The 13,687-nt window shown below is 41.3% G+C and overlaps 1 protein-coding gene across 3 annotated transcripts in view; it reads right to left on the minus strand.

Moving 5' to 3' along the window:
- The window catches only part of ALK (ALK receptor tyrosine kinase), a 310,521-nt gene that overhangs the window by 59,487 nt on the left and 237,347 nt on the right, over positions 1–13,687 (minus strand). For all 3 annotated transcript variants that reach the window (XM_014877491.2, XM_088161050.1, XM_088161049.1), the window contains exons 7-9: positions 12,232–12,363; positions 11,197–11,297; positions 1,224–1,393 (exon numbers count right to left, since the gene is read on the minus strand). In XM_014877491.2, coding sequence (XP_014732977.2) covers positions 1,224–1,393; positions 11,197–11,297; positions 12,232–12,363 — 403 coding nt within the window. The remainder of the gene's footprint in view (positions 1–1,223; positions 1,394–11,196; positions 11,298–12,231; positions 12,364–13,687) is intronic.

Here is a 13,687-nt window from a genome sequence, read left to right on the forward strand (position 1 = left end):
AACCACTACTAGCCTGACTCCTAAGATCAAAGTGTTCTCTGCCTGACTGTGCAACCAGAGAGAATTTAAAGGAAAGCAATAGTACAAGGGTACAGAATAATTCAGGTACAAAACATTTCCCTGGCAACATTAGGAAATAAATCACATAAATAATAATGGCAAAATACACCATTCTTCAAAGGAAACAGAGCTGAGGGGAATGAAGCAACCAGGTATTTTTACAAATGGTGCTTCACCAGTGACTGCACAGTAAGCTTAATGCTGGCATTTTTAAAATCTTTGACGCACACATATTAATTATACATTCAGGACCAAAGCATTGGCAGTGTCCTTGTGGTATTTGCAGCCTATGTGCATCCCCAAGTGCCAGGAAGATAAAAGACATATTCATATAATGTTTGTTCAAAGTCCTTAGAAGGCAAACTACCCCTTAATGAAATCCATTTTTTTAGGGCAGAGGTTTCCAAAACGACAAGGGACACCAGTGCTCATGGCACAGATAGTAGATGCAACTTGCAGCCTAAGGGCTAGGGCAGCAGGAGGTGAAGTATGTCTGTGCCTTCTCTAGAAACATCACACATTAAAAGTAAACAATGAACAAGAGTATTCCTTTAAAGATAACTGGCAAGAAACAGCTAAAACACCACTCTAAATAAGCATATACTACCACATAAACTTTCCATGCTTAAAACCAGAATAGAGCCACGACTGCCACAGCCCTTTAGCAAGGTGAGCTTCTGCTACAGGTAATACAAAGGTGTTCAGATGGATCCTTGTCTGATTTTGCAGCAGGCTTTTTCCCACCTCTTCATCCTCAGATCTAGACACATTAAACACCAGGGGCTTTGATACCCAGAAAAATATCAACTATAGAGCTCACCTCCAACTCTAGCAAGCCATGAGTGAGCACCAAACATGCAACATAGAACAGTATGCAAAGAGAGTGGTTCCCAGTCAATGAAATGGAGACACAGAAGTTTAAGCACCTTGCTGTAGACTACCCATGGAATCAGTTTTTGAACCAAAACTTTCACTTGAGAGTTGTAAAATGGTGTGCTTTTCCTAAAATACTCAAGTTTTTCTCATTGTCTGCTTCTAACAGAGGAAAAGCACTTCCACCTGAGGGAGCAGCTTCCAGGAGCAATGTTGGCCATTTTCATCACCAGGTAGCTAGTGCTAACAGGATTGATCATCAAGCAGGACAATGAGGAGAAGACTCATACCTATCCAATATCTCTGGGAGTGGTAAGATCATCCACTGCCATATTCCCAAACCTCCACTGTTCTCTGAATGCCAGAACGTCCAGCTCTGCTCCTTCCCTGTCTTGTTCTCGACCAGCACCAGGGATACATTTCCCAGCAAGACACCATGGATGAGCCATGACATGCGTAGCTAGAAGAAATAAAACATATGAGATTAAACATCACAAACATTATTCAAAAGTTAGCAAAGTTCTCAATTCTTCTTTCCTTGTTGTCCAGTCACCAAAAAGTTGATTATCCCATCCTCATACTCATGTCATCCCTTTAGGAAACTCCACAGATATGGAAGCCTGTAATACTTAGTATATGCTATTAAACATTGAAACTACTGTTTAAAAATGTTTTGTTTGTAAAGTTCAGTCTAAACAGTCTGTTTTAGCTTTCACATATGTGGCTAATTCGACAGGGATAAGATTATACTTCTATTTTGAGCACTACAAAGACTACACTCCCCTAAGATGCCACCTAAGAGATTCAAGTTAAGACTAACAACTTATTCAGTAATAAACTTTTATATTCCAGCAGCAGTAGCAGCAAAAAACACAGGGAGAAGACTGCAATAAACAGGCATTACTAGTAATCACATCCTCATCCCCCAGATACTCTTTTCAAAAATCAGTTTTTACTTCCCATCCAAGTTTCTACAGATTTTTCACTTAAAGTTCAGTAATAATTTGGTGGGTTTTTTATTAATTAAAAAACTTCAGGGAACCGTTTTTCTGACATTTTTGTAATGATAATGTAATTTAATCAATTTCTATGCATTTATCCCTGTATGTAAAATTATTTTATGTAGTTTTCTCATTTTATGACTTTTCTCTCATTGTATAAAAAGAGAAACAATTCCTTCCACATCAGGCTAGTTTCACAATCCATAGTATATGAACATTGTCTTCTTAGTTTCTTGCAAAAAAGAAGAGGAGCTAGCTCTTTGTTGATAAAGAGCATAAATAAAATACCCATATATATTATATTCAGGAGCTGGGTTTCATCTCAATAACCAGTAGAGGTGAGAATGCTGAAGGAATGAGTTTGTTAAAGCTACATTAAAACCGGATGTTTTGGACACAAGAAAGTGTTCAGCACAGTATCTGGTATCCATATATATTAAATAAAGCACTCTGTTTTTTAGCACTTCAAAGCCACCACCAAAGTCAGGAGGCTTGGAATTAAGTTTGTGTTTTACAAAGGAACATCTGATAACATTACTTCCTTGCTTTGATAGCACAGAACATCCATATCCATTTCTCAACATAAACCAAATCTGCTGAATTTTACTTGCTGTTCCTATGTCATGGTGTAGAGTTTGTTCTGGCAGCCAAATCAGATGTAGGCATCAAAATGACAGAAGTGTTGTTATTATTCCTAGTTTATGATCACAATTTTGGAGTGGGTGGAACAAAATTCTGGATATCGATTGTATTAATTATCACTACTGGATTTGGGTAAACACAATGGTTCATCCTCCTGTCTCCAAAGCTACAAAGAAAGAAGTGACTTTATACTGCAAAACTGTGGCAGAGACTAAATAATCTAGATAGGGCTCTTCTGTCTCTCCAGTCCAAAAATCTCTGGATTTGCCTGGAATCCATTGTACTGTGTGACCCAAGGACTGATAAATGTACAAACAGATATGCCAGTTTGTGTCTGTGAAACCATTTTGTTACATTATTTTGGCCATACATCCAAAATTGATGTGTAAGATTTTGAGTGGTTCAGCCATCACAGGTTCCACACAGTGCTTCTGGGGACAAGCTGGTCAAGTCTAACTTCCAGCTCACTCCCACCCCAGTTCTGGGAAAGGATTCACAGAGTCCCATGGCTATTTCCACAGATGGAGTGGAAAACACAGCATCAAGTGTGAGGATTTTCACCTCCCAGACACCAGAGAGAAAAAGCAGAGTCAAGCAGGATGGCCAGGAACTATATCAGATTCACAACATGATGGCCATGGAGGCAGATGAGGAGGACTGAGTTCATACCCAACAATCAGAACCAACACTGATGAGAGAGGCTGCTGACAAATGTTTGTGGTATAGGAGGCTAATGCTGTCAAGCTTGGTGTCTGCATGGCTACTCCTAATAGGTGACAATCAAGATGAAAGAACTTGTTGGGTATTCTGTATTTTCAAATGCCTACAATAGAAGGCATTTTATTTTAGTGTGAATGTAAAGTAAAAATGTACACCTTTCAGACCCAATAAAGTAATTTCCCTTGAGAAAACTGATCAGGACTTAACTATTTGTTTTAATAAGTTTGGAATGCCAGTGGACATTTAAAACCCTCCACCTATACCAGGGAAAGCAATACCTCTTACTGAGAGTCCACTTTTAGGACCCAAGTGTCTACTCCCTGTGCAACACACTACGTGACATTTTTAATGCAGGTGAGTTGGCACTTCACTGTGCCATTTTGGTAGCTTAAAATTTGAGAGGTAAAGCTCCCACTAGGCAGAAGCTTTCAGACCTCTGTCTCTTCTGGAGACCTACCAGAAGGTAAGAGGCAACATCTACGTGGTCAGAAGCGAGGGAAGAGCAAGCCTTTGGTAGCTGTTAACGTTACACTAGAGCAAAAGCTGAAGCAATTGATGAATTGGAATGAATGCCTTTGCACACATGTCAGCTGTTTGAAGGAAAGAAGTAGCTGGCAATAGATGTGGGAGATCAGCTCATTGGCAAAGTGCAATATGCAAGCTCTAATGAACTGGCTCTGAGTGAATCGACTGGCACTGTGTCCAAATGGGCATTTTTGGCTGCGATTTCCATGGTTTCTAAGCTTCACAGCAGGGCAGTCCAGGTCTTTTCACACCTGCTGAAGTGAACCAGAGCAGATGATGAGCTGGATACCATAGTAAAGACTTCTGAATGGAGCTGGCATTCATTCTGTAGAATACAGCATCAATGATGGCAGATGGCAGTATATACACAGTGCGCCCTGCAAGCAGAGCAGTGGCACATTTGGAAAATTCTAAATCTGGGCTGTTGGAGGAATACCCCAACATTATGCATCAAACATCTCCTTCTGTGTTAAACTAGCAGCAAAATATTCAGAAGCTAGAAACATCACTGAGAAATTAATTAAGCATATAAGGTAGTGGCTCAATGGCACGTTGCTTTCTGGCTTTAGAACCCACCAGAGCTGGTGATCAGCTGTTCATATGCAAACCCACTGACTCAGTAAATGAAATGCTCTAAACCAGTCTGGGGAAAATTAACGGGAGAGAGAGCCCATGGTAAATACATAGCATATTGAGGCAAAACTCAGGTCAGATGGCTACATGTACTACACTGCAAACATCATCTGGAAGGGTGACTTCTGAGAATCCCCTTAGCCTCTGAGATGGTGGAATTTCTGACCTGACTAACAGGAGACTCAATTCATCCCAAAGAGAAAAACACCTAAAAAATAATCCTTATCAATATCAACAGGGCTTGGCAAGTGAAGAAAAACAAGGAAGGTAGATTTTCCAGCCCAAGCTGCATAATTTCACAACTACTTGAGAACTGAGACTTCTATTTTACTTCCTTATGCAAAAAAAGAGAAATAAAATCCCAAGAACCTTCTGGGTGAAGTTTGAACTTGCTGACACCTGTGAATCTACTTTAATGGCTAGAAACATTCCAGCATAAACTGTCTCCAAGATGCCTGACCGAGGACCAATGACACACACTTGCAGCAGCATAAATAAAACATTCTGCAGTGACACCCTGGAGAGCTGCTGTTTCTTTTTCCCCCCTTTCTGCATCGCAGTGATGCTTGACTATTAGCATCATGATCCTACCCGGCAGGAATAGATACCTGGCCATCAAAAAAGAAACTGGAAAAGAAAAATATACTTCAAACAGGGCTTGGAGTAGAGTGTTTTTAAGAAGACAGAGAAATGTCAACAGGCATTTTGCTCCCAAGGAACTGCTGTAGCTGGATCTCACTGGTGGCTCTCTGGCCAGCAACACCTCAACTCTAGACCATAGGTTTTCATCTTGTGAGACATCACATTACTTAGTTATGATGCACCCAAGTGCTTGCTTCCTTGCTCCATGATGCTTGCTCAAAGGAATTGTTCAAAATTTGCCTTTGTCAGGCAAACAGTGGATTCTTGAAATACAGACATTTATTCTCCTGAAAAACATCATTGTTTTCTTGTGTCTTCTTCACTGGAAGGGAAACAGTAGAAATTGTTTTCACCTGTGAATGCACTGACCCAGTAAATGTAACTCAGGTACTAAAGAAGCTTGGAAAACATCTCATTGTTGAGGAGAAACTGAAGCTGAAATTTGGAATACGATTTGCACAGAATTAGGCAATAGCTGCAGACACATTTGCCAAGTCTCAGTTAGCTTTGTACATGAATTTGAGCTACCTTTGACATGTGGAGTTTATCATACTGTTGATATTTTTTTTCTTACTAGAAACGAGAAACAGTTGCACACAACAGTACAAGCAAAGACATCTATTACTACTGTTCAGCAATTCAGACTTGGACTCTTATGAATAATAAAGAGGATCAAAAGGTCTTGTTCCTGGTTTTTGGCCAGATCTACAACAATGCATGATCAGACTCTCTTGTAGTCTGCAGACATTTCTGCTTTAGATGAGGACTCAGGTGTGCAAGCAAAAACCTTTTGTAAATGATAGAATTATAATTAACTGATCTGATTATGTAGCTTTAAAATACCTAGGCAGGCAAGAGAAGCTAATGTTTTATATGAACAGACTCTCCCACTATTTATTCTCACATTATTTCTTACTTTATTTCAGAAAACAGACAAAGAGAAAAATAAAAGCAACAACAAAAGAGAAAGTGTTCAGAATTTTGCTGTCAGAGTTCTGTGGAATGACCAGCATTCAAGAGATTTCAGATGTTATAGATCCTCTGATCCAATGACACAAAAGCTGGGTGGGAAAGGGAGCAAGAGAAGACAGATGACAGTGAATAAGCTGTACAGATTTTAAAAACAGTATTTTAAAATAAAAAAGTATGCTAAGAATATTCTGCAAATAAAGCTCATGAAAGGCTGAGCTAGAGGCATATCTATGTTGCATTTTTCATGCTCGTAAATTTTCAGTGTCAATGTTATTACCATGTACGCTCCTAAGTTATTTAAATCTCAAGGAGTAGAGGAGAAAAGGAGACACACTCTGCAGGTGTAAGCATGGGGCTCAGAATGCACTCAAGGAATGATTTATATTATTGACTTATATGCCTTGAAAAAAAGCAACGCTTCTGCATAGAAAAGAGAACTGAATTAATAAACAGAGAGGGTGAACACATCTTTATATCTGTAAACCTGACTGAGAAGGCAAACTTCAACTATACTGTTCTACATCAACATGTTATATTTATTTTAGAGAGAGACTATATTTACATTCAAAAAATAATTTCAGGTATTCAAGAAATCTGGCCCAGTTTAGTACTAACTTACATAACATCATGGTGGCTTTCAAGAACCAGGTAGTTGAAATGTCAAAATAGCATCAGAAAAATATTTTCATTATTTTAAACACAGACAAAAGCACAAAGCACATTTACTGTCACAGGAATCTGTATTGTTTTCCAGCACAACTATACCCTTTAAATTTGACCCAGGACCTACCAGGAAAATGAAATAATCTGGTTCCTAATCACAAAGCAGTCTCTCTTGCAGAGTTACCTTACTCTATGGAGGTGCAAGCAATAACATTTCAGGCTAATTTCAAATTCACCCCCACGCAGGCAACAGCAGCTCTGCTGTTACTTTCCTTCTCTGTGACAGCCCACACCAAAGCTGCATGCTCGGCTTTTACTTATCAGGCATGGCACTGAGATTCTGCCACAGATTCCCTTGAGTTGAGCAAAGCACAGCCTTTCTAAAAATCATTCTCCAGACTCCTCATGTTTCTGGAGGGACTTCCAAGCATAAGGAGTAGTAACAACCCACCATGAAATGAAATATTGCAGGATAGATGCCAGACTACAGCCCAGGCAGGCATAACTGTACCAGCCTCTTATATGTCTTTATGAGAGAAACCCACACACTTTAGGAAGAAACAGGCATGTTTCTTATGATCTAAAGGTATCACAAGGTCCTTCAAGCCCTGAGGATGCAGACATCAGGGAACACCTCTAAAAAATTAAGGAAAAGCAAGTCAGCACATGTCATTGCACCTTGCAGGAATAATGCGAGACTGAGGGAGATGAGATTACCTTGTTGTCTAGAAATGGGGGTCAGAACTGAGTCTCCAGCTTCCACACAAAGGTGAGTAGTCCCTGGGCACCTGCAACACTTCTGTCAGCTCTCTGACTTCTTTGTGAAGTACTGAGAAGTAGGTGGCCATGATAGTTTGGAAACTGCACACCTAGGGGCTGTCAGCTGTGGAAAGCAATTAGTTTTGCAATGGGTGGTGTCTGAGATGACAGCACTTCCTTGGATTTAACATGTATAGGCATTTCTTCTTCAAAATGAGGAAACGCCTATCCGTCCCATGCTCCTCTTTGCCCTGTCAGCCTTGTACATGCCAGCTGATTCCCACTCAGAGGAGGGGAATCTCAGTGTGACAGAAGGGGAAAATAATGCAGTGCTTTACTGCTTGAGCTCTAAAAACTCTGCCTTTAAACCAGGCCACTATTTGGCTTAATTCTTTGCACTTCACATGCATTCCTATGCTCAATTACACGTGCTTTGCTTCCAGTGAACTTTTACAGTGGGTTAAAAGGTTTTCACTCTTGATTACTGTGACTGTTTGGTTCCAGAAGCATTTCCTGAGCTTTTTGTTGCATCTCCCCTCTGTGGCTACTTCAGGGCAATGGAGTACCCTTCACAGACTATGTGAATCACTTCCTGCATTCACTCAAGATTTAGTAGAAGTGCCACAGTTTCCCTCTTCCATACAGAGTGGGTTTTAAACACAGACTTAAAGGGGTCAACAAGCAAAGGGCTCTACTGAAAGTGCAACATGAAAAAGATAACAAAGGCTGTCTGGACTGCAAACAAGAGAGACTCTTTGAAGCCAGGATACTCCAGCCAAGATTTAATAAAACAACAAAAGGAAAGAGAAAAACTAACTGAACCAAGAATAAAGGTCAGCATCCCAAACTGACTGCTCTGACCTGCCAAAAGCACTGAAGAACAAAGAAAATGAAAATATAAGGCTGCTCAAAACAAACAGGAGTGAAGTGCAATACAAAGCTATATACAAAGTGCAAGGCACATTAGGGCCAATCTCAAAAGTGTGGGAAAGTACAGGCTGTGTTTATTACAGCATCTCCTGTGTGCATTTTTATCCTTTTCCCATCTTCTAATGCATGTGGGGCAGTGCAGAGTTCCCTTCCTGAGTTAACAAGGAACCTCCTGCAGGGCATGGAAAGGGCAGGCAGCCCTGCATGCTCCTGGTGACTGAGCTCAGGCTGCAGGGAACACAAAGATGGAGTGTCACACTAGTCCCACACTCAGTGACAGTTCATATGCCAAGCTCATCCGTACTGTGGTGTCTCCAAGTGCTAACACCAACACCACTTCATACAGCTGCCCAGAACCTCAGCAGGGAAGCTCTTTGGACCAGGCTGGTCAGTCACCTCCTTTGCCAGTATCCCCCAGTATAAGATTAAACAGCCAGGCTCAGGGAGGAAAAACAAGCTTGAAGCATTAGAAACTCCTTGTGGTTGGCACCCACTGTGGACTGTTTCCTTATCAGCTTTGAGTTCTGGTTTCATGGACGTCCTGGCCAAACCCCAGAATGCTCCAGGCCTGGTAAAGAGCACTATGGCAGGTTATGTTCCTCATGCTGAAGCTGAAGTAATTAATTCCTATGAACACCTCAGGCTAAAAAGCATGGTGTCAAGCTTCTGCTGTGGTGAGTGTGATTGGTCTAAGATGACTAGATAAAAGAAAATTAAGGGATAAAGGGGAAAAATAACTTCGTTGAACAGCAGGTGCTCCAGAGCTTCAATGTAGCAGGGGAGAAGAGAGAGGAGTCAAAACGACCAAACTGGGGATGTTTGCTGACCTCCTTGTTGCTCTCAGGAGAGCGAACAGATATTTCAAGGATCATGAGAGCTGGATCAAATACAAGAGGAAGGGCAGATTTATGGCTGGATCTGATGGTGGAAGAATAAATGGGTCTAATTCACACACATGCTTGCTGAAATCCCTTTGTAATGTGAGTTTTGTGTATTTTCTGTGGGATTTCAGTTGCCAGAGAATCTGTCTCAGTTGTGACATGCCAGGTAAAGCTGTCAGCAGTGACAGGTAAAAGAAAACAGCATTATAGTATTTTCACAACCCCTTTTCTGACTATAGTTTCACTATTAGGAAGTTTGTTAGCACCTGATGGAGGAAAAAGTGTGTTAGGGAGGCATATCTCCTTTCTCCTCCTCTGTCGTGTTGAGAAGTGGAATTAAATTATTCTGTGCACAGACAGATTGTTCCAGTAAAATAGAATTTGAAGCCACCAGGGACCCACGGAGAAGAGAAGCTTTTACACTATATGAAAAGGCAAGAGACAAAACCCTTGCCAAAACTCCTTCACTCTTTATTACCGACAGCTGCAACGCTGGATGCGTCCGGATGCCTTTTAAGTGCCAAGGGGAGTGACGGAGGTGGGATGGCATGTGAGCAGATGAAATACATGGCAGCTTCTCCCCCGACGGCAAGTTTAATTATTTGCAGTGTTGTATACACAAGAAAAAAATACACAGATATTGGGAAATCATTCACTGTGATTCCTGTGTCAGGTGGATTATGGAAAACACTCGCTCTTGCTGGTCCATGGCAGAACAAGGTCTTAAAATATTCAGAACCTGCATACGCCTTTGTCACAGATGGGAGGAAAAACAAGGTAGAATATATTTCAAAGACAGAGAACATGAATATCAAGAGAGCAAAACCAGAGGTGCTTTGCTGTATGAACTGAGATACCCAACAGAAGTGAAGCAAAACAAACTTTAAGGCAAAGAAACACCTTCTTCTGTGTAGTTTCATTCCACAGAACTTTCTAACACATCCCTTCTTTTCCTTTCTGCATTTTAAGTTCACTGGAACAGATTCTTTTGTCTGTTCAGTGCTCAACCAACAAACAGCTGCACTCTGTTAGTATCAGTTTTCCTAAATCCCTCTGCTCCAGGATACAGAGGCTTATGTGAGATTTCTGAGTGACTGTGAGGATGTGAAATGCTTTAACTCACCAGGCATGGTTCAAAGTTAGAAATAAATCTTATCAGTGATTCTACAACTGTGAAGCCACAGAATAAGAAGATGCAGACAGGTAATCTTTCTGAAGGTGCACTTTAAGGGTTAAATACAACGGACTCAGAAATGACAAACATGAGCAAGGTTGTCTGGCAAGCCTTGATGTACTCTCTTAGGCTGATGTCTTATGACTGTCAATAGCTTTTCTGCTTGAATATGAACCTGGCTCCATTCTGGATGAATTTCTGTTGCTGCTAACTTCAGCACTCCTATGAACGAGGCTACACAAAGACTGGTAGGTTTGAAGTGCAGCAGCATGAAGAGCTGCCAGCCCAAATCCCAGCTGTGCTAGAGAAAGCATGTACTGCCTTTTCTGAATGGCTCAGGGGCAGTCCTGAAGCCTGTTCTGTCTTGGATGTTGCAAATATAATGCTTGTTCATGCAGTAAGATTCTTCCTCTCTGTGTTTATGTAACGCTGGCTGCTCTTCTCTTACAGCATACACACCTAATTATGAAGATTGTAATACATCATGTGATGCAATGAGGACAGGATATGATAGGATTTTCAAAGCATATTTTGTGGTATTCAAGCAGAAAACCATATCTTTCCCCTGCACAGTGGGCATAAATAAGTATATTTTATAGAAAATAAAATCAGAGATAGTGTTTGCCTTCCTACCGACCTAGTAGCTATATTTGAAAACCTGAGTCAAACACACAATAAAAGTTCTGTAAATTACACAAGAAAAGAAAACATTATGACTTGCCTCACAGGGGGAATTCCTCAAAGGAGCTGGAAATGCCATGCTGGTCATGACAGTCTTTGCTACTGCTGGTGCCTTGCTGGTGTTAAGGAGGAGTGCACAACCTGGATGAAGAGAAGGAAGAAGGTCAAACTGCATCACTCACCTTTGGGTTTCAGGATTTGTGAAACCTGCCCCAAGCCTATGTTAGCTGGCTCCTACCACAGCAGAATTCCAGGCTTTTTCCATTTCTTAGGGATGCAGCTTCACTTACCTAACAAACGCACTCAGTAACCATATATAAGGAGTCTGTCTGCCTTCCCTCCACTGCTACCTGCTGTTGCTCCATGACTTCAAATTCATCCTACTTGCAAGGCAAATAATAAAGTGTATCTTTTATGAACAAAAAGTAACTTGGAAGGAGATAATTTATTTTGACCAAAATCAAATAAAAATACAGCTATAGCTCTTTGCTACTTGAATAATTTGCTGTAAACAAGAGGAACAAGGGCAGTATTGAGTTTTCTCTCAGCAGCTTGAGCCTTCAGCTGTTCGTATGAGAAGGATTAGAAATGACTGGCATTTAGGTAGGAGAACCAAGTACATAGAAATTGTACATAAAAGTGCAACTCAAGGGATCATGAAGCAAAGAAGAAAAATTAGGATATGAAGAGGGGAAAAAACAGAAGTACAGAAAAATAGAGGAAATAAATTGGAAAATCAGAAAGAAAAACACAGGTCAGTATGGCAGAGGGTCAGGCAGGTGAACACTTGGTATGAAGTTTTTTAGAAGGGGTCAAGATCTGTATCTGGTGTCAGTGGTAGAGACTGAGGAACCACTTTGTATGCTCAAGACAAAAAGGGAGAAGGACAGTCTTTTGCTCAAAGCACTCAGAGTTGAAAGATGGCATTTGAGAGCAGAAAGTTGTGATTTGTTTCACTGGAGGCTGAATATGTAAGTACACAGGAAAGCTTGCCGTGTGTCTCATTCCCTCTCCTCACCACGTGTGTATCATTTTTGCTGTTTATGCTTTACACTTACTGTTCACTCTCACACACCTTCTATCGAAGGGAAACGGTTCTGTTCTGGGTGTCCAATCCGCCATGGAGAAGGATGGGACATAGAGGAGCCTGGCATCCAGCCACAGTCCTCTTCTTCAAACGAACAGTAAAAGCCAGAGGGAAGCTTTCCTGCAAGAGGGAAAGACACACAGACAGAAGCAGCCAGGTGAGCTGAGGAGGCTGCTCCTGGGCTCACACAGGAGCTGCAGCCACTATTCCAACCCGGTTTGCCCAGGGTGTGTGGGCTCTCCCAGCTCCTCAGTCCTTTTGTGTGGAATCACACACGTGCCTGACCATGGGGAGGGAGGAGCAGAGGGAAACAATCCCCAGGTCGTGACTAAGTGACTCCCCACACACTTAGACAAACCTGAGTGAGAGGACACATCTCATTACACACCATGGGGGTCTCCTAAATACCCGGGCTCTCAACTCTGCCAGTATCAGCTCTCTCAAGGTTACATCTTGGAGATGACTTTCCTAAGCACTGCTTCTGCAGCCCCAGAGGGAAATCTTGGAGAGGGATAAATTCCCTACAAGATTCCCTCCTTTACGGTCCAGGTTTCTACTCAGCCCAGCTCAGCAACATGATCTCTCTGTGAGCACTGATGTGGCCTCAGGTAAAGCACTGAATCCTTTTGTGCCTCAGTTTTTTCACCTGTGAGTCTCTTCCATGAGATGAATGGCTGAAAAGAAGATAGTTTATTTTAATCCGTACTTTCAGGCTTTGAAGCCCGCTCATTCTGTCACTGGCTTAGGATTTCAGTTTCCAGCTCCAAACAATAGAGCTCAATTAGCTTATTGCCTTGAAATTTGCCAGTTTTAAAGCATTACTCATCTCATTCAAAGCAGAAGGTAATCTCATGCCTTCCATTTACTTCTCTACCTACAACTGCAAGCTCTTCTTATAAAAGGTGCAAAGTATTGTTCCTTTTGCTCCAAGAAAGGAGAATGATACAAGAACTCTGTTTAAAATTGCAAGATAAAAGTGAAATTTCACGTGCAAATACATATCCAGAATTTTTTCTTTTTACTTTTAGCTGCTTGATAAAATCAGAATAAAAACTTCTTCACTTACAAGCAGTAGGATAGACCACAAACTTCTAAAGCAAGAGAGTCTTCTGGTCAAGTGATACCAGTAATTTCATTAGCTCCTCTACAAGAAGAGGAGGCTCTTGAACATAATTTGTTGTGATTACTAATTTCTTTTCCCCCTGAAATTATGTATCTATAAAGTGGCTGTCAGACAATGGGGCACCAGTATTCAAGCTCCAGATCATTCAAAATGTTTAAGTACCAGCAGATCCCCCCGGTTGAGGTTTTAGATCAACAAAATACCTGCTCACAGGGCCCCAGCTTTGACTAACACACCTCAAAAGGCAATTGATTGTCATTGGCACATGCACGGGTACCTTGGTGTACCCAGAGGAAACAACTGTGGAACAGCACAGCTGCA

This window comes from Sturnus vulgaris, chromosome 3 (assembly GCF_052056855.1).
Source record: "Sturnus vulgaris isolate bStuVul1 chromosome 3, bStuVul1.hap1, whole genome shotgun sequence".
Classification (NCBI taxonomy): domain Eukaryota; kingdom Metazoa; phylum Chordata; class Aves; order Passeriformes; family Sturnidae; genus Sturnus; species Sturnus vulgaris.